Source organism: Pteropus medius, unplaced genomic scaffold, assembly GCF_902729225.1.
Source record: "Pteropus medius unplaced genomic scaffold, Ma_sr-lr_union100, whole genome shotgun sequence".
Taxonomy (NCBI): domain Eukaryota; kingdom Metazoa; phylum Chordata; class Mammalia; order Chiroptera; family Pteropodidae; genus Pteropus; species Pteropus medius.
The window spans coordinates 9,729,326-9,748,074 of record NW_024344378.1 but is presented as its reverse complement, the minus strand read 5'-3'; the positions used below and the strand labels follow the sequence as shown (position 1 = coordinate 9,748,074).

Below are 18,749 nucleotides of genomic sequence, written 5' to 3'. Positions count from 1 at the left end.
ATTATGTGGAATTGAATTATTGTCTAGGGTCATGTGATTTCCCGTTGAAGAACTTTCTGCAGTGTTTCTTGGAAGGTGGATCTGCTAGAAATGAATTCTCTTTGTGTATCTGTTAAGGTCTTTATTTCATGTTAGATTTTGAAAAGTAGCTTTGTTGGATAGAAAACTTTTGTTTGATAGTTTTCTTTGAGAGATTTGAATATATTATCCCACTGCCTACTGGCCTCCATTGTTCTCGATTAAAAGTCGTTTGTTAATATTATTGGGCTTCTTTGTAAGTGAAGAGTCATATTTTCTTGCAGCTTTCAAGATTTTCTCCTTGTCTTTGGCTTTTATTATTTTTGTTATAATGTGTTGGTTTGTTGATCTTTTCATGTTTATTATACTTAGAGTTTGTTAAAGTTCTTGGATGCGTAGATTAACATTTATATCAAATTTGAGAATTTTTTAGGAATTATTTTTTCAAATAAATTTTAACCTCTTTTCTCTCTCTTATCCTTCCAGCATTTCCTTTATGCATATATTGGTGCACTTAATGGTGTCCCACATTTATCTGAGTCCCTGTTCATTTTTTTATTCTTCTCTACTTTAGTTTACATAATCTCTATTGATCTCTCTTCAAGACCGCTAATTCTTCTGCCAATTCAAGTCTACTGTTGAATCCCACTAGTGTATTTTTCATTGCAGTTACTATACTATTCTATTACGTAATTTCCATTCGTACTTTTTCATAATTTCTGTGATTTTATTGATTTTCTCTATTTGATGAAACATTGTCATCACACCTACTTTTACTTCTTTAAGCATAGTTTAAAAACATTTTTGTCTTTAATTATTTTGATTGTCCTTTTACTCCAGTTTTTGGGGTGTCAGTTCTCATTTTTATTATCTCTTTTTTTTGTCCTGAATCTCCTTTATGATGCTTTTACAATGGTTGATTTTGAGGTTTAATTAAGTGTTCTTCTTCTTTTTTTTTTTTAACTTTATAAATGGTTTGTAAATCAAGGCATGCAGATCCAATCTAGTCCATTGCTTATTTTTGTAAATAAGGTTTTATTTGATTACAGCTGTTATCAATTGTTGTGTATTTTATACTGCAATGGGATAGGCGAGTAATTGTGACAAAGATTATTTGGTTTGCAAAGCCTAAAATACTAATTATTTAACTCTTATCAGGAAAAAATTATCCAGGTTTCTATTTTGTAGTATATTTGTGTGATCTGAGTTGTAGAAGTATTTCAAGGGGCCATTTACATTGCTTTTGCAAGGTGTATGTCTTTCCTTGTTTACGGAACAGGTTTTACATTAATATTTGATATTGGGGTTTCTCCACCATATGGATGATGTGAATTTCAGTCAAACACATATGCTTGGCACAGGCTTTAATTTTTCACCAGTGACTTTTTTCTTTCATACACATACCTGATTCTTTTCTACTTATTTGGGCTCGTGATGTATTTTAGTACTTTTTTCACAGATGGGAGCCATAATCAAAGGCTTCAGACATTTAGAAATATAGTTAAGTTTGGTTCCCTTGGTGAAATATGCCAGAGATTTTTATCTCCTGGCCCTGCTGGGTTTTGAAACCCATACTTCTTCACTGTTGCTTATCTATCTCAAACTTATCTTTAATATTCTTATTTTGAGTGCCTGCTTCATTTCTAGCACTAATAATTTTCTTTTAAGGTAGGCTAAGTGTTCAAAAAACTTTTGGATAAATTTTATCCTTGATTTTCCACATATGTATTTTTAAATTCTATTGAGAATGTCAGGCAGATATTTTTAAATGTTTTATATCTGTTTTAGAGAGCACATATTTTCCAAAATATGTACTTTATTTGCATATTCAATGGTGACTTTTTCATTATGTTTTATTTTCATATTTTTCTGTTTGTGTGTCCATAGATGAGGAGCCATCTGGGCGGGTTTTAAAATTTAAACAGAATAGTATGGATGGCTTCTCTTTAGCTTTATTCATGTAACATAGCCAGGTTGTTATTAGAACCTTTCAGGTGACAACATATCCTGGAAGAAGTACAAGTTTGCATTACCTGTTGATCCAACGCCCTGATAACAGTGAGAAATAAAACTTAATCATAGCCTTATCTACAGAGTATTCTTGTCTGATACAGCCATTATGCTTGGGTCCTACTTTCTATAACATGCCTTCTCCTTTGCCATTGCTACTGTAGTAATTACCAGTGATGATGGTGACCATTCTCTTTTTTTTGCTGGAAATTTTGATTGCAGTTAGCTCTAAATTATACTAGCTTTTTGTGGAGTATATTCACTACGTGAAACATTAGACTCCCTGTATCCCACTTTGTAGCAGCTGTGTGGAGCTGTACAGCGATATGCTTCTGGATTGCCACATGGCCCAGCTCTGCCTTCAGAACTTCTCACTTTGAGGAAGCGACAGTTGAGTGGCATTATGTCAGGGGCCCTTTTTTAATTTCCAGAAATATCGCAGGTTACTACTTTCTAGTTTTATTTGTGTAGTTGTCACCATACTCAAATTCCTGTTGTTCCTGGCAAGTTTTCTTATTATTTCAGTGGTAATCTGTGAGGAGGATGTTAGATGTGATTGCTAAATTTAGCCAGCTGACTCAGAAGTTAAAGCAGTCGTTTTCTGATGAAAAAATGTAGTCAGGAATTTCATAAAATACTTAAAGTAACCCATCTCTTATTTCGACTTTTCCAAGTAATGCTTTACCTGTCGTGAGCACTCAATAAACTTTGTTTTTACCTGAGTGAATTAACCTATTGATTTCACATAAAATTTTCTGTGAAACTATACCTTAAACTTTTTAAGCACATCTTAAAAAGTTAAAGATAACATAATTATTTCTTATTATAAAGTAATGTGAATTTATTGTAGAAAATTAATAGTGCAGAAAAATTTTTCTAAACTAAGATGAGCATCATTAACTTCCTCATAGGCATATTTATATGTTTAAAAACAAAATTGTGATTATTTTAAACATAATGTTGTGTATCTTTATTTCACTTAATTTATTATGAATGTTTTCCTTTGTTGTTAGTTTTTCTCCTAGCTGTTTCATAATAATATATGATAACAAAAGTTTGAAAACTATATTTCTCGATTTCAAAGAAAGGGTGATGAAGGGTATTTAACATTTTTCCACGATGACTCCATGTCATTTATATGCTGTGTTACAATATGCCTCTGAAAATTTCTGTAAGATATATGCATTTGGTTTTTACTTTTTATTTGGGTGTATTTCTTCACCCTTTGATATTAACTGATGTTGATGACCTTACACTAGTGTCTTGGGATTTCTCTCTCACTTTTGAAATTTTCAAAAAAGAGATATGGAACTTAATGTCTGTTTTTTTGATTCATACATCCTGATTATGCATTCGTTTCTGTCATTGATTAGCTGTGTGACTTTGGGTAGTTCCTTAACCCAAGCTGTCTCATCCTAGATATAAATGGTCCCCCAAATAGTACCTTCCACATAGAATTGTTGTGAGACTTAAATGGTATAATTCATGTATAATTCATGTGTACCACCTACTACACTATATGGCAATGGGATGGTATTTATAATACTTAAAAAGTGATGCTACATGTAAACTGACCAATCAGAATAGATGCCAGGCAGAAACAATAGACTGAACATTGACTTTCCTGGCTAGACTGAGAGAGAGCTCAGTTAAATGCTATTATAGTTGTACTAACGATGACAGTGGTTATGAAGGTGGCAATGAAGATGATGTTCGGACAAGCAATTACCAAACTAAGTCAATATTGTGGCCCAAATAGACACTAAAGGCATGAGTTTTATCTCTCATCTGAAATTTTTGGATTCTACTGTAATATTAAGATGAAAACATATTAAATCTTGTTACGAAGACACAAAAACTCATGCTTTAAATTTGATTCTGTTCACAATCACACAGAATTTCAATTAAGTCTTGAAGCTTTTCCTGCCCAAAGTAGATAAACATTTATGCAAATTAACTTAAAAGTACTTTTTCTGTTCATTGTACATGAATGTATTTTCTTGAAGTAAGGACCAATTGCCACACAATTTTCTATATTTACTGATCCTTTGTTATTTTGTGTAGATATAATTAAGATGAATTTTTACATTATTAAATCTGTATTCAGTCTCATGTTTATATAACTTAATAGACATAATATTCACATGAATCTTCAAAGAATGTTAAAAAATAGCCCTTCTTTACCTATAACATCTATGTTTCAATTTATCTCTAACACCTACATTTTATAGAGCATAAGGCAAAATTTCAATACAGAATTTACTGTATTATATAATCCTGCATTAATATTTTGAGCCACATATGTTATACATAAAAAGAACTTGAGAAATATTCTTTGGATTTTGCTACTATTCAGATTTTTAAGATAAATTATTGTCTTGACATTTATTATATGTTTGGTGTTTTTGTGTGGATATTTGTCATGTTTTCTTACTATTTCCTTTAGCTTGCCAGTGTAACGGACATAGCACTTGCATCAATCATAACGTGTGTGAACACTGTAAAAATCTTACCACAGGAAAGCAGTGTCAGGACTGCATGCCAGGTTATTATGGAGATCCAACCAACGGAGGGCAGTGTACAGGTAATTATTTTCTTCTTTTACTTCAGTTTTTTTTTTTTTTAATTACAGAAAATGAAGAAAGATACACCTGTTGTGGAAAATATGTTTTATTAAAGACATGAAAGTCATTTTTATTTCTTAGGAAATAAACTGTCTAACTTAAACAATATGTCACAACTAAGGAATTATTTTTAATGTAGCAATGGCTAACATCAACTTATAAAACATGGAAAGTATAAATTTCCTACTATTTCTTCATTTTTAGTTCACCTTATTGAGAGAAGTTTTTTATTAGTAGATATATGTATTACAATCAGGAGCCCAGATGATATTAAGGAAAAGAAGGAAATCGATTTATATTCAAATGTTGAGGCTTTAAATGTAGCGCAGATTTAGGTATTTTTAAAATTTGGTCTACTAAAGCCAATTTAACATTAATGTCAATATTATATAAACATATTTGCAGATTTTCCTCAGTTTTTAGACTGTGGCATATTTATGCCTATTCTGTTATAATTAACTATTAAAAGTGTTTTGTTAAAATTATTTCTCATTAATGTTCAGGAACATTCTCTGATACAAACTTGCTCTGGGGCTGTTATGCATCCATCCATCCATCCATCCATCCATCCATCCATCCATCCATCTGTCTTTGTAATTATGGAAGAATAAAACTTAAGAGCTTGGGCTTTACAATCATATTGAGTACTTACTGTGTTAGGACTTAAATTTATATACATTGTGTGAGCATTAGAATGGTGTGACGAAGAAATTGAATGATAGTATCATGGACAAAGAGATTAATTCTGATAAAAGGATCTGTGTAGGCCCTTGAGAGTTGAGGGCAATTTATGACTTTCAATTTTATGTGATTATCATGAGCTGCATGTTTTTCATAATAATTCTTTTCTAAATGTAAGACAACTAAACTATAATGTTATTAATCTTAAAATATTTTAATATCTTTACATGTATTTGTTTTATTTAATTCATAAAAAAGTACTAAAGGAAAAGACCTCTCTAAATAATGAAATATACAGACATTTAAAAAATTACAGCCTTGGATGAGTAATAGTTTTCTTCATCCAGGTCTTACTATTTTTGATTAATTTATTGCAAGGTGTTTAATGAGTTTAATTGGAATTATGAATAAATTCTTAACATTTTAACATCGTATTCATAATTGAACTTAGTAAATTCTACTTTTATATTTATTTACCTTATTTCATTTTTGTTCTTTTTTTGTACTTTAATAATATACTTATCTAATATTTCTTTATATGTAATAGTATACTTATCTGATTTTATATATGTGTATGTATACATATAATATGTACATATCATATGTATGTATACATATAATATGTACATATCCATATATATGTATATATTTACTTTTAATAGTGATAAAGAAACATTATTTTCCAGTTTGGGAAAAAGGAGTTCTTTCAACATAGTGACAGTCCTATGTTTTTATCTTTGTTTCTTATCATCAATATTTATGCTTTTCTTTTTGGCCTATTAAGAATATCTATCTGTCCATAGCAGATTTTTACAGAAGTATTTAATACTTTAATAAACACAGTAGGCTATGACAAATATTCTCTGAGACTACAGCTAGTAAAAAAAGACTAATTAACTACTTTGTACTAGGATGGGAGATTTTTTTTTTTTTCATTTTAAACTCTTCTCACATATTGCAGATTGTTCATTTGTGGAGAAAGTTCATAACCAAATGAATCTGAGCGTTTCTTAATATAAAAGTAAGAAGTTTAATTCTCTCAAACTGGGAGCATTGACCTCAATAATCTAAAGATGCAGATAAATGAAAATCACTTGACATGGAAGTCTGGGTTTTATTCATTGTTTTGACAGAACAAAATTAAAAATTTGCATCTTCCGAGTACACATTATCATCCTCTGTGTCAGAGAAAAGCCAACCCGAGATTTTAGATGTTCCAAAGAGAGGCCATTAAATGAATAATTATATAATGATATGTAGATACTTAGTATATGGCACAGCTGTGAAGTTATGCTTTGATCAAAGCTTCTGTTCAGAATGGCATTTTTATATAAACTTAATCAAATTAAGACAACCAGGAAAGCCTTTTTAAATTATGCAGAGCTGCCTATCTCAACTACATACTTTTTAAAAAAAAGCTTCATTGCCTAAATTTTATAATATTTTTAGCTAGTTTGTCCTCTGTCTCTACTAATTTATTGAAATCCTTTGTTTTCCTTGGTGAAGTGCTCCTCTCAGATGCTCAGTCACCATAAGTTTTCTTTACCCCATCTTCTCAAGCTCTTTTCATCCTTTTGATTTTCATAGAAGGAATTATAAGGACAAGAAGAACTAAGCCAAGTATTTCAGGGTGACCTTTGACTGTGGGTGGTAGAAGACACAGTTAATGACATTTCCTGTTAGATGCCTTTTAAAAGAACTATCTGTGGGCTGAGTGTCATCAAACTGCTAGAGACACAGTTGCTGAACTTTTGACTGCTGGGGAACTCTCCCTGGCAAACTTTAGCACCTTCCTTAAACCTACCCCCTACTCAACATCATCCTTCCTATTTTTGGTTGGCACAAAGTTCTACTTTCCATTCCAATTTAAACTGAACTTTAACTTCAATGTTTGGTGTTTGGTTAGCGTTGAATAACCCAATAGAATCTTTTTTTTTTTTCCTTATTGTTTGGTTTTGGATGTAACTTGATATTGCAGCTTTTATTATAGAGAACAGAAATATCACGTGACCACATAATGTCTCTCTAGTGTATGTCTTGGCTATAAAATCTTCATCATAAAAACTTGCCAAACAAAAGGCCACTGTATGATGACTTTATAGGTGCTTATTCAGCATAAAAAGATAACCTCAAATGCTGACAACAACAGAATAATTTCAATACTGTCTTGAAGTATAAATTTTAAACAATTGGATTTAAAATACATTTGTGCCATTTAAGCCTGAATTGCAGGTCACAAGGGAATTTTCTCAAAATGAGCATACATTAAAAGGTATTTTAACATTTTTTTGTCTCAGAAATTATTAAAACTGCTATACAATGGTAATTCTTATAAGAAACTGTGTGTTACTATTATATAGTTCTGCCATAAAGGAGAAATAAAAGGTTTATTTCGGTTTTAAAATTATTACTATGCATCATTTTTTAGTGAGGTTCTGAATACAAGACAGTTTTAATATGAAATTCTTCTAGTTAATATTAAAAGATATCATGGTATATTCATTCACTGTTTATGAAGTTACATAGTATCAATATTTCTTAGTGTCCCTTTATTGCTCAATAATAGTTTCCTTTATACTGTGCATTTCTGCACCTTGTCATTTATTTCTGTAATTCTGACATCTTGTGTTTTTATAGTTAATTCTACAAACTTAAAGGAAAATTATGCTGGTTTATTTAAATATTCTTTATAAAGAAAAATTCACACTTCTATGTAAAAATCTATTCTAGAAAAAAAAGAAACAAGTTCTTTAATACCTACCTAGTACAAACTTATTTTTCATGTGTATTTACATTAATTTTTTCAAAAGCAATTATTTATTTTTCCAAATAATCATAAACAATTAGCAAGAAGTGTAGTGTTCTAGAATATTTTATATTTTGATCAAAACCACTGATCCATGAGCTTATCTTTATATGTGTATGTGAATCAGGGAAAGACCACATTATTTCATTTTTATCAACAATGGTTTAACTAGCTGGGGTGTGCAGGAACACAGTAGTTCTCAGTAAAGATTTTTAAAAGGGCTAGTGATATGGTCAGCCTTGTCTCTTTAGATTATGTCTCAGGACTGGAGAATGAGCTGCGGCCTAGAAAATACTGAAGGTGGAAAGATCAGATACGTGATTTTATCGGTGTCAGTAAGAGAACATGAATGACAGTAATCGAATGATGGCTATCACAATGAAAATGAAGGGACAGACACGAGAGAGTGTGCCTGTAGAAACTAGAACCTAGCAATTGATTGGATGTTGGTCACGATGATGAGTGAGCTTTGTGTCCTCAGTGATTGGAATGCTGCTCTTTAACAAGGAATTCAAATTAAGAAAGTGAGACAGGTTCACACGAACCAAATTGACTGTGTGCCAGTGTGATACTGGTGTTATGTTTCAGTTAGTATTCTGGAAAACTAAAACTGAGAAGGATCTCAGAAGCTTAAAAGGATGATTTTGGGGGACGAATAGACATGCTTTCTTTTTCTTCTCCTTTAATTCCCACTACCCCCTACTTCCACCGCTGACCTACGGATGTTGCTGTTTTCCCTTAAGAACTGGATCTGTGAAGGCGGGGCATCTCCTCCCACACGCTCACAGTGTGCACCCTGGGCCTGGCACACCTGGGGCCAGCAACATGCTTTCTAACACAATATTTTTTATTATTGGCAGTGGGAGTAGTAGGAGAAGTAATAGCTGCATTTATTAAGTGCTCGGTATATGTTAGATATTTTAAATACACTATCTCATTTAATTCTCACATAAATTCTGAGAGCCAAGTGCTATTATTGTCCTTTTGCAGGTGAAGAAACTAAACCTGGAGAAGTGAATAAATTGCCTAGGGTCACATATCTAGTGATTATAGATGTACATTGTGAAGCTAAGCTGTTTGCTCCAAAGCTCTTATGCTCTTTGAGACTCATTTCACTAAGTTGATGTCCAAGTTAGAAGTGGAAAGAAGCCCAGAGAAGAATGAGAATAATGTTTAATCCATACTAGACTTCAGAATACCCCCCAAAGACTTAAAAGAGTTTAACAAAATTTTTAAATAAGTGAATTTACTTACCTTTAATTAAAAATAACATATAGTAACCCTAGTATTTGAATAGCAAGAGGAAAATACATGATTTAAAAATAAGGTAATAAATTCTTCCTAAAACATGTTTGTGATGGAGAATATTCAATATCATTTTGGTTTTGACTTACAGCTTGTACATGCAGTGGCCATGCAAATATTTGTCATATGCACACAGGAAAATGTTTCTGCACAACTAAGGGAATAAAAGGTGATCAGTGCCAATTGTAAGTAAAAATGACTTTTTGCAACTTATGTGGATTTGTGCTGTAGAACTAATTTTTGTAGGTTTTCCTTTTAAGTTTAGTGTTGTGCTGATTAAGCAACCAATATTATTTTAAGCTATGTAGCTGTGTTGTATTCTATCAATTCTCATAACAAATTAAGCCCTTTAAAATGACAGTTTCATGGAGGCTTCAAAACAGCCCATAGAATATGTTTGTATTTTGTTTTTCTTTAAAAAAAAGAAGTATTCTTATTTTTTCTGGAAAACATGTTACATATCAAATCTGCATTGTTATCTTTATAATTTGCCTCTAAATCTTGTTAAATAATTTAAATCCAATCTTTTTATATCTTTTTAAAATTTCTTGTTATTCTGATATTTGTAGTCCTTCATACTTTTCATCTTTTTCTGTGTCATGTCAGTAGACATGAACCCACCTTTGTTGTTACTCAGTATTGTTTTATGAGTGGTTTTTATCTTTTTATGATTTAGTTGTTATTCTTCAGATTTTTTCCCCCTCTAAAAAGGTAACTTTAAGAAGCAGTTGTTTCGTGTTATTTAAATGTTTTTTTCTTTTTTTATTATTCATATACATCATATTATTAAAGGTGTTTTTATAGTTTTGAATTGCAAACATGTTTATATTAAATATAAATTTACTGTATATGACACAAACCATAATAGCCAACTATAATTATAGTTATGAAAAATGAATAAGGAATTCTCCCAAACTATAAATATATAAAAATTATATCCAAAGAAATCTATTAACCATGGAAAATGATCATTTTGTTTTTATTTAAAACAAATATATTTTTTGTTGTATAATTACCCTAAACATTTCAAATTAGATTATCATGTCTTTGACTAGTCACTGAGGTATCATAGCTTTTCAAGTTCAGAGAAGGTGAGCAGAACCAGTTTTGATTCCTTCCTTGTAGTCTCTAAACTTAAAAATGAAGTCAGAATGTAAGATTTAGGGAAATTCCTGTTAAGGGAAGCTATTCTGTTCTCAATACCGAAACCAATGTCTTGTGCTCTAAGATAGAAAGATGCCTTCAGTATTTTGTAACACCAAATACTGGTTGTCACAAGCCAACCTCACAGGTATGTGGCCTGTGCATTTGCATAGGAGGACCTCATGCTTAGGACTTTGAGCTTGGTTTCATACTCTATTGTCATCATTTTGAAATTCTTAAATAAATTTTTAATGAGAGCCCTACACTTTTATTTAGAACTACTCCTTGCTTTCTTCTTCTCTCCCTAACCCCCTCCCCCACCCCGCCCTGCCAATGAATTATATAATATATAGCAGATCCTGGTCATAAGCAACAAATGTTTTATTTTCGTTTTGAGAGTTCATCACGACTTCGAACAGGCATTTTTAATTTGTGCTGCACTTCTGCATAAATAATATAGCTATCCATAATTATTATTTCTTATGTGACATAGTACTTCAATAACTTACTTTTTTTCCTCCAGATAAGGAAGAACAGTATTTTAATTCATTGACTCATGGGCTTATAAGGTTAGATATATGGAGTTATAAGGTTAGGCATATGTACGAAATATTTGAAAAATAAATTACGTAGTTCTGAATGATGAAAGTACTTTTTGCCCTCATTCTTATTTATGATTTTTTATAAGCAGATGAAAAATTGACTACTGATTTGTAAAGAGTATTTTGTAGATAGAATTATATTCATCCCTTTTTTTGTTTTATTTATTTAGCTTTTGAGTGTGGGACAATGAAAGATAGAGACACGGTTCGTAAAGCAGTTATTTCCTATAGTATGCTTACTCTGAAAAAAATGCTCTTGTTAGCAAAGCTAGTCATTCAAATTAGTAAACAATGATTAAATGAGTCCTTGTCGTTATTAATGAAGACAAATAACACATGGTTATTGCTTAAAGTATTTTTCTGACTAGCAGTGGAGACACTAGCCAAAATATAATCTACTGATTTCTTACATTAGTGATTTGAGATGCTTATCAACCCTTCCCTCTTCCCAGGATAATTTCTGGTTGGCTTTAAGTATATAATTGGACATCATATATTCTTGTATTATTTTCATAGCCTCCCCAAACTGAAATTGGTTCTTTTTCTATTTGTTAATTTTTTCCTTGCATTATCTGAGCACTTTTACTAGAGTGAAATTCTTTGGGAGTCATTGCATCTGTACTACAATGTCAGTGTTCAATACATTTATTTAATGGAATGGAATGAAGAATGTATTGAAGGAGTACTGAAAAAGGAGTGAATAATTTATCTTGGAGGGATAAGGAAAGTTTGAGCTGAGAGTATTTGAGCTGGAACTTGAAGAAGAGGTTCAATTGTTTTGGGTAGAGAATATAATAAACAGTAAAGCAAATAAATAAAAATGAACATGGTCATAGCATTTCCAGTGTTTGTTCAAGGATGTAGAGAGCTAGAAAGAGCATTGTTCCCACCTTTACAGTGAAGGAAATAAAAGCTGGGAAAATTGCAAATTCATGAGTTGTTTTGAAACTATTGGACAAGTTAGAATTACGGGGTAAACAAATAGCTAAAAGTTTAAAGAGAAACAAGAATTTTCAGGGAGAGATGACATAGGAAGGCTGACTCACTTGGAGTGAAACCAATGGGAAACTTAAGGGTTTAGCTGAGGCGGTCAGTCGATTGGTGCCCAAGTGAACTGTCGGTAGAGTGTGAAGCTCCCGGGGCCACAGGAATGGTGGAGTCCACACCCTTTTTAGAGATTTTTTTTTTTTCATGAACCCCACCAGTTGCTCATGGAAAAATTAGAAAAAATTTTAACAATGTGTTTCTTGTGGTATGAGCTGGGGGAGAAGTGGCAGACTCAGTGGGTAGGGCTTTGCTAATAGGATCAAATGTTCATTTATAGGGGCACCAAATTGTTCATCTTGCCAGGATAATGAAAGTTCTCATTTTGGTCCTGGCCGAAAACACAGTTGGAACTCAAAAGTGGTAACTAAAAAATGAATTTAAAGAAAATATGGACTCTATATAAATTTGCAGTGAGTAAAGTGGTATTCTCAATGAAGTTGCTTGCTTTTGAGGAGCAACATGTGGATTTTAAAGAAAATAACACAGCCTGTTATTTTTGAAAAATTTCTAAAGTTTACAGTGCGAAAGTAACATATATTTGCGTTCTGTAAACTATAATGTCTGACAATCAAATTCATTTTCAAAGTAATAGTGTAAAGGTCATTAGTATTTAATTATCTTCTTTCAGCCTTCCAACAACCCTTGTGATAGAAACTGATGTTTCTTAGTGGGAAATCAGGGGGACTAGGATAAAAATAGGTGAAAGGAATTTTGATGAAATGTGGCAAATACTTATGATGCGTTTTGCCACTCCCTTAGCCCTCATGGTTTCACCAAAGCTATAGTGAGCAGTTCTTATACTTTTCAGTAGTCCACATAAAGCATGAGAATCTTCGTTCCTCTTTTGGTTCTGAAGCTACTCATTTCTGCCCAGGCGCAACCAGGAAGTGTAAGACAGTTAATGCCACTATGGGTAATCCTTAACCAAAGAGGAGTAGGAGTTTGTCCTACATTTCACACTTTGTCACATTGCTTCCTGAGATAACTGCCCTTGGCAAGTACCCACATCCAAGTCATTATCTCAGCATCTACTACTGAGGTAATTCCAACTAAGGCAGTTGCCGCTGGAAGCGGCTCAAGATAACAGACCTGCAGCATGGGATTTTATTATTGGATGACTTATCAGATGGCAATTAGCACGACACTGCTAATAGTAAGTGGGAGAGCGATGTCCTGGCGTGCTATAGTATAATAATTGTTGAAACAATTAACTGGGTTTGCTACGATAAAGTATAAGTTGAAGGAGATGTGCTAGTTTATGCAGCAACTTTAGCACTTGAAAGTTATGGAGAGATGTAATTGCTATTGTGAACTTGGCTGGCTTTTGTTAACTGCCATAAAACCTTAAAAAAGGAGACTTCCATCAACTCGGGCCATACTGTGAACATTCAGAAGGCCTTCATGACAGCATTTAAAGAGCTTCATCTTCTACAGCCAGAGAGCAGAGTATGTTGGAAATTATGCCCAGGATTTAATCAAGTTTGGCTGGCTGCAAAGGAAACGGAAGGCTCAGCTGTGACATTTGGTCCATGCCAGTGTTAGGGTCTGGTGAGGAGGAGTGGGATTTTGAGGCCTACAACAGGAACTCTGATGAGTATGACATTAGAACCCTGAACAATCTTGGCTGGAAAAAGTGATCCTCTGTCATTTGCTAGAGTAGAGTAGCTTCTCTTTCCTTGGAAACAATGCAAAGACTTCACCTGAAGGTTCTGTTTCATAAAAAATTGTTTGTCCTCCTTCAGAGCATCCCTTGCTTCGACTTATTGTCTCTAGATCATTAAGAATTATCAGATCTCACAGCTTAGCATGAGTGGGAAGTCAGAGAGAGGTAGAAAGAGGTAGAAAGAGATATAGAAAGAGGTAGCTTTTTGTAATAGAAAGAGGTAGCTTTTTCTCTGAAAAAGTTGCAGGGCCTGGCAGATATGCAGAGGCAGGAATCAGTAGTGCGTATGTGAAAGTGGACCTTGGGAGTATTGGATCAGGGGCCATGAAATATAAGACTGGAGAAGGGAGACTTGATGTGGCATCACTCCTGTGATTTAGATTTCCTGTCCTAGTGAGTATACCTGGAGTTGCTGATGGCTCTTTGAAGTGTGGGCATGATTATTGCCTCTAGTAAGTGAGATGGGGAGATGCTGGAATTGTCTTGGGGAAGTTTTGAGCATGGAGGTAAAAAAACTCAGAAAGTTTGGTGTATTGGCATGCATGTATTGCATAATACCATACAGCCCATTAAGTAACCATGTTTTCTTAGAGGTCTACCAAAACACTTTCTTCACTAAAACAATAAGGAGTACAATAGGAAGGGGTCCTCTGGAGTCTGTGAAACTCAGTTGTGGCTATTCTCTGTAGGCCAGTGGACAGTAGAAAATGTTGTCAATCAACTGGGCTCTCTAGTGTCAATGGGTATGTCAAGATTCTAAAATAGTAGAGGCCAGGTGGTGGCATTTAACTCTTCAGTGTAGATATTATTACCTTAATAGTCAGCAAGACCAGATGGCTAACAAGGAGTGTTGGTTGGCAAACATTTATGGTAATATCCAAGTGAGTTCTAAGGGGCGCGCTGAACTGGCAGCCAAATAGATTATGGTTGGACTTACGTCCCCAGAAAAAAATCATGAACCATTATGCAGAAGGTTTATGTCAGCTGTCCCTAGTGGAAAATTGTGACCCTTTACTCTTTTTACGGTACTGATCTGAATCTGTTTCCTAGAGCTCATCAATTAAAGTAGAGGTTTGGTTTCTTTGAGGAATATACCCATTACATCTCATCAATATACACAATAAATATTCATCCACTCTTTCTCTAGAGGGACCTCAAGCCATTTAATAGATAATTAGTTACTGGAAAAGGCAACACACATACTTTTGAAGGACTTTTGGATAAGATCTTTGAACTGATATTGATCACTAAAATAACATTAATTTATTCACTAAAAAAATCTCAGTATTGTTATTATGTATATTAAGGAGTTATATTACTATTTCAGAAGACACTATTGAGAAATATTATCTTAACATTTACTGTATTTGAAGAAAAAAACAAGAAAATGGAAAAACATGTTTCTGGGTCTGCCCTTGATTAGACCTTGTCTAATCTACTCATTACCAGAAAATATCTTATTCCAAAAGTCAACAAAGTGTTCTTATGTCTTATAGACAGTAAATGTGAAGCTCAAAGTATTTTGGCTGGACAAAGAAAAACATTAATTTATTAGGTCAGTGGTTCTCACTGGAGATGGAATAGCATCTTCTAGAACTTTGTGAATTTTTATAATTAATTACCTTAAATTAGGGTGTGCTACCAGCATTTAGAGATGAAGAGGCATAGCTACTTTGTCAGAATGGGAACTTATGGAGACCAGGTAATAAATGAAATTTTGTTCCAAATCTGTTTAATTGAGTACATTGGGTGTACAAACTCACTCTGTGCTCATTTTCCCTGTCCCTAAATGCATCCTTGGAATGGATACATGTAGCAGCTGGCAGACTCCTCATATCGGCTTTCTATCCTGTGGTTAAAGAGTTATCAGGGTAGAAAGAGCTGCCTGGAAGAAGTCCCTGAAACTGCTTCCATTTACCCTGGACCCAGTCAGGGTGGTAAATCAGACATTAGAGACTTCATGCTAAGACAAATAACAGACTGTCGAAATGGAGAAAATGAAGAGGTTTTATATTCTCAAGTATGAGTTGGATTTTATTTGTAAGTGTAGTGCCAGAGTAATTCCTTAGGTTAAAATTTGGACAGGAATATGATGAAATATCACAAAATATTTTTTCTGTCTTGAAACCTCACCATATATCAAGGCATATATGAAGTTTCTGATAATTAAAAAGACCTTGGAAGCTATATGGTTTATTAGAAGAAAGGAAATAGAGGATAGATTAGAAAAATATATAGTAATACAAGAGCCAGTAGAACTGTGTTGTAGGTTTCTGGGAAAATTGTCAGAATATCCTGTTGAAAAACAATTGGGAACCCCCGAATAAATTTTAATATGTAATTTTTATCACATAGATTTTATATCATGGGCTACAATTTAAAAAAAAATGCATAGGACATGAATAATATAATGATTTAAGTCACTTTATTTATAAAGTCAGTGCTATTCTTGAATATATATGGCTAATAATATTTGGTTCTTTGTCTCTTAAAATGTGTCTCATTCTCTAGACGTGTGGCATACTCATGATGAGGTTTTCTCAAGTGTTGAACACATTTTGTTAAATTCTGGACAAAATTATATCTGGTCTATTTTCAAAGTAGATGGTAGCTACACTCCTTGAAAATTCAGTATATCTTTATAAGCATGTAAAACTACTCTGTGGTTATATGTAAAATGGAGTTAGGTTCTAGGCTCAAATAATTATGAACAAAAACTGTTCATTTGCCATGTTTTTCAAAAGTTGTGTGGGATTTGGATCAATTTTTTGTTTTGTGCAGTTGCTCTATGCATTCAAGAAGTCTGTTATTCTTGGCCTCCCTTTCAGCAAGTTCTGTTAGAACTCCATAATTATGGAGATAACTAATTGTTATTCACACATTTATCCTCATTGAGAACTGTTGACCTAATCAATGATTATTTTCCTGTACCTAGCCAAAAAACTTTCTGTTGTTTCATTTGTTGCATGTAACATCTTAGAGCAATTTACTGACTTCTGCAGAAAATTATATAAATTGATGGCATTGTTAGATATTATGTTGGTACATTAATCATATTGGATGGGTTGATCCATAATCGTGTTTTACTTTTTATCTATAGTAAATTGAAGATAAAATTTCTCAAAAGCATTTGGAGTTATAATTACCTGAGATATATGGCATATTACTGTGCAGGATCTTTTAAGTTTAGTAAATTAAATCATAATTGAATCTCCTTTTATCTTCCTTATGCTTTTCATCTCTACTGATCACAGCTTCTTCATAGCTATGTATGTTACGGTGAAGATACTGGTTCTCAAAATTAATGTGAAGAAGAATCTCCTGGAATATGGTGACTTACATGCTAGGATGGGGACCAAAATTTTGCTCTCCTACAAGCATGTGAAGTGATCGTGAAATAATAGTATTTGATGCACTTTAAGAAATCTTGCCATAGGAGGATCTTCCTGGGTAGTCCCCCCCACCCCAGATTTACCATTAGGTCAGCAATATTTAAGATTATTACTCATTTTAATCTATTTGGTTATACATAGTCTTTTTCTTTTCTTTTTTTTTTTTTTTTTTTTTTTTTTTTGGTGGGGGTGTGGTGGAGGAAAGCAGAGGATGATGCCAATATCTTTTTTTATTTTAGGAAGATCAAACTTGTGTCTTCTTCTTGGTTTCTGGCACATAGCAGGGGCTTTATGAAACATATATAAACAAATGTATCTTAGAACTTTTATTTTGCCCGATTACTCCTGTCTTTTTTTTTGTCTTCATATTGAGAATGGGGAAAAACAGTACCTTTCTCATCTTTGTGCCTTAATCTACATTAAAATGATATATAAAGAATACAGAGGAATAATTTGCTATACAACCTGCCTTTCTGTACTGCATCTAATTTGCATATAGATTATCAGCTTCATAAACAATTGGATAAGTAGCTGGTATATATAGTCTTCAAATACTAACACTAAATATTGTTAGGCTTTTTCTAGGTTGTTTTGCCTACTCCAGTTGCAATTGCAAATAGGTCTGGTCTAATGGTTTACTTGTGCCAATGAGCCAAGCTGTCTTGATACCTAAGAAATAATTTACTTGAGGACCTCCTATGCTTGCTTTATTCTGAAAATATTTATTCAGTGAAAGGCCATAAGGCTGTACCAAAAAGCCATATATCTCAAAATACCAGTTCAGAAAGCATGTTACTAATTCAGTTTAAGCTTGCCAAATATAAAACCAGATTTGGTAATATGCAACTCCTACTCTCCAGGAAGGTGATCTTCTGGTAAGAAGTCCAACCTGAGCAAAAAAAATCATCTCATGTCAACTAAATGCTTGAGTTCTCTCAGAATACGACTCCCTTGCTGTACTCTTGGATTTTTAGGAATGTACTGTTGTATCTAAGTGTTAGCTCTGCCATCAGTCTTTCTATGTCAACACATCATCTCTCAGGACAGCACTAGATTGAATTTCATTTAGTTGTCAATTGTGGAAACTTTCTGAACACAATTATATTTCCCAGTTTCTATTACAGTTAGGTTGGAGGTCATGTAGTTGGCTTCTGACCAATAGGTATAAATAATGTCCACCACGCTAGGCCTGACACATAAAGTTTCTGTGCCATGGATCCTCTCTTCCTCCATTCAACAGTGCAGTGGGGAGGAAGATGAGGACCTAAAAGATTGCAGACTCAGAAACAGCCCAGGTCCTGGAAGACTGCATGGAGCAAGACTTCTTCCCCAACTCCACCCCTCTACACTGGCCTGTGCCTTAAGCTACAGTCAAACTTTTATTGTGTGAAACTAATGAAATTTTAATGTTGTTTAATTATAGGAATTAGCATACCCTTTCATGAGTCATTACTGTTC

At 33.2% G+C, this 18,749-nt stretch overlaps 2 protein-coding genes across 13 annotated transcripts in view; one reads left to right on the top strand and one right to left on the bottom strand.

Moving 5' to 3' along the window:
- The window catches only part of ATRNL1 (attractin like 1), a 627,375-nt gene that overhangs the window by 141,129 nt on the left and 467,497 nt on the right, over window positions 1-18,749 (top strand). For all 12 annotated transcript variants that reach the window (XR_005654640.1, XM_039871115.1, XM_039871112.1 and 9 more), the window contains 2 exons: window positions 4,475-4,612; window positions 9,536-9,629. Coding sequence is in view for 11 of the 12 variants with exons in the window: in XM_039871115.1 (XP_039727049.1) it covers window positions 4,475-4,612; window positions 9,536-9,629 (232 nt within the window). In the remaining variant the exon portion in view is untranslated. The remainder of the gene's footprint in view (window positions 1-4,474; window positions 4,613-9,535; window positions 9,630-18,749) is intronic.
- The window catches only part of LOC120609742 (translation initiation factor IF-2-like), a 449,818-nt gene that overhangs the window by 143,049 nt on the left and 288,020 nt on the right, over window positions 1-18,749 (bottom strand). The gene's annotated exons all lie outside the window — the stretch shown is intronic.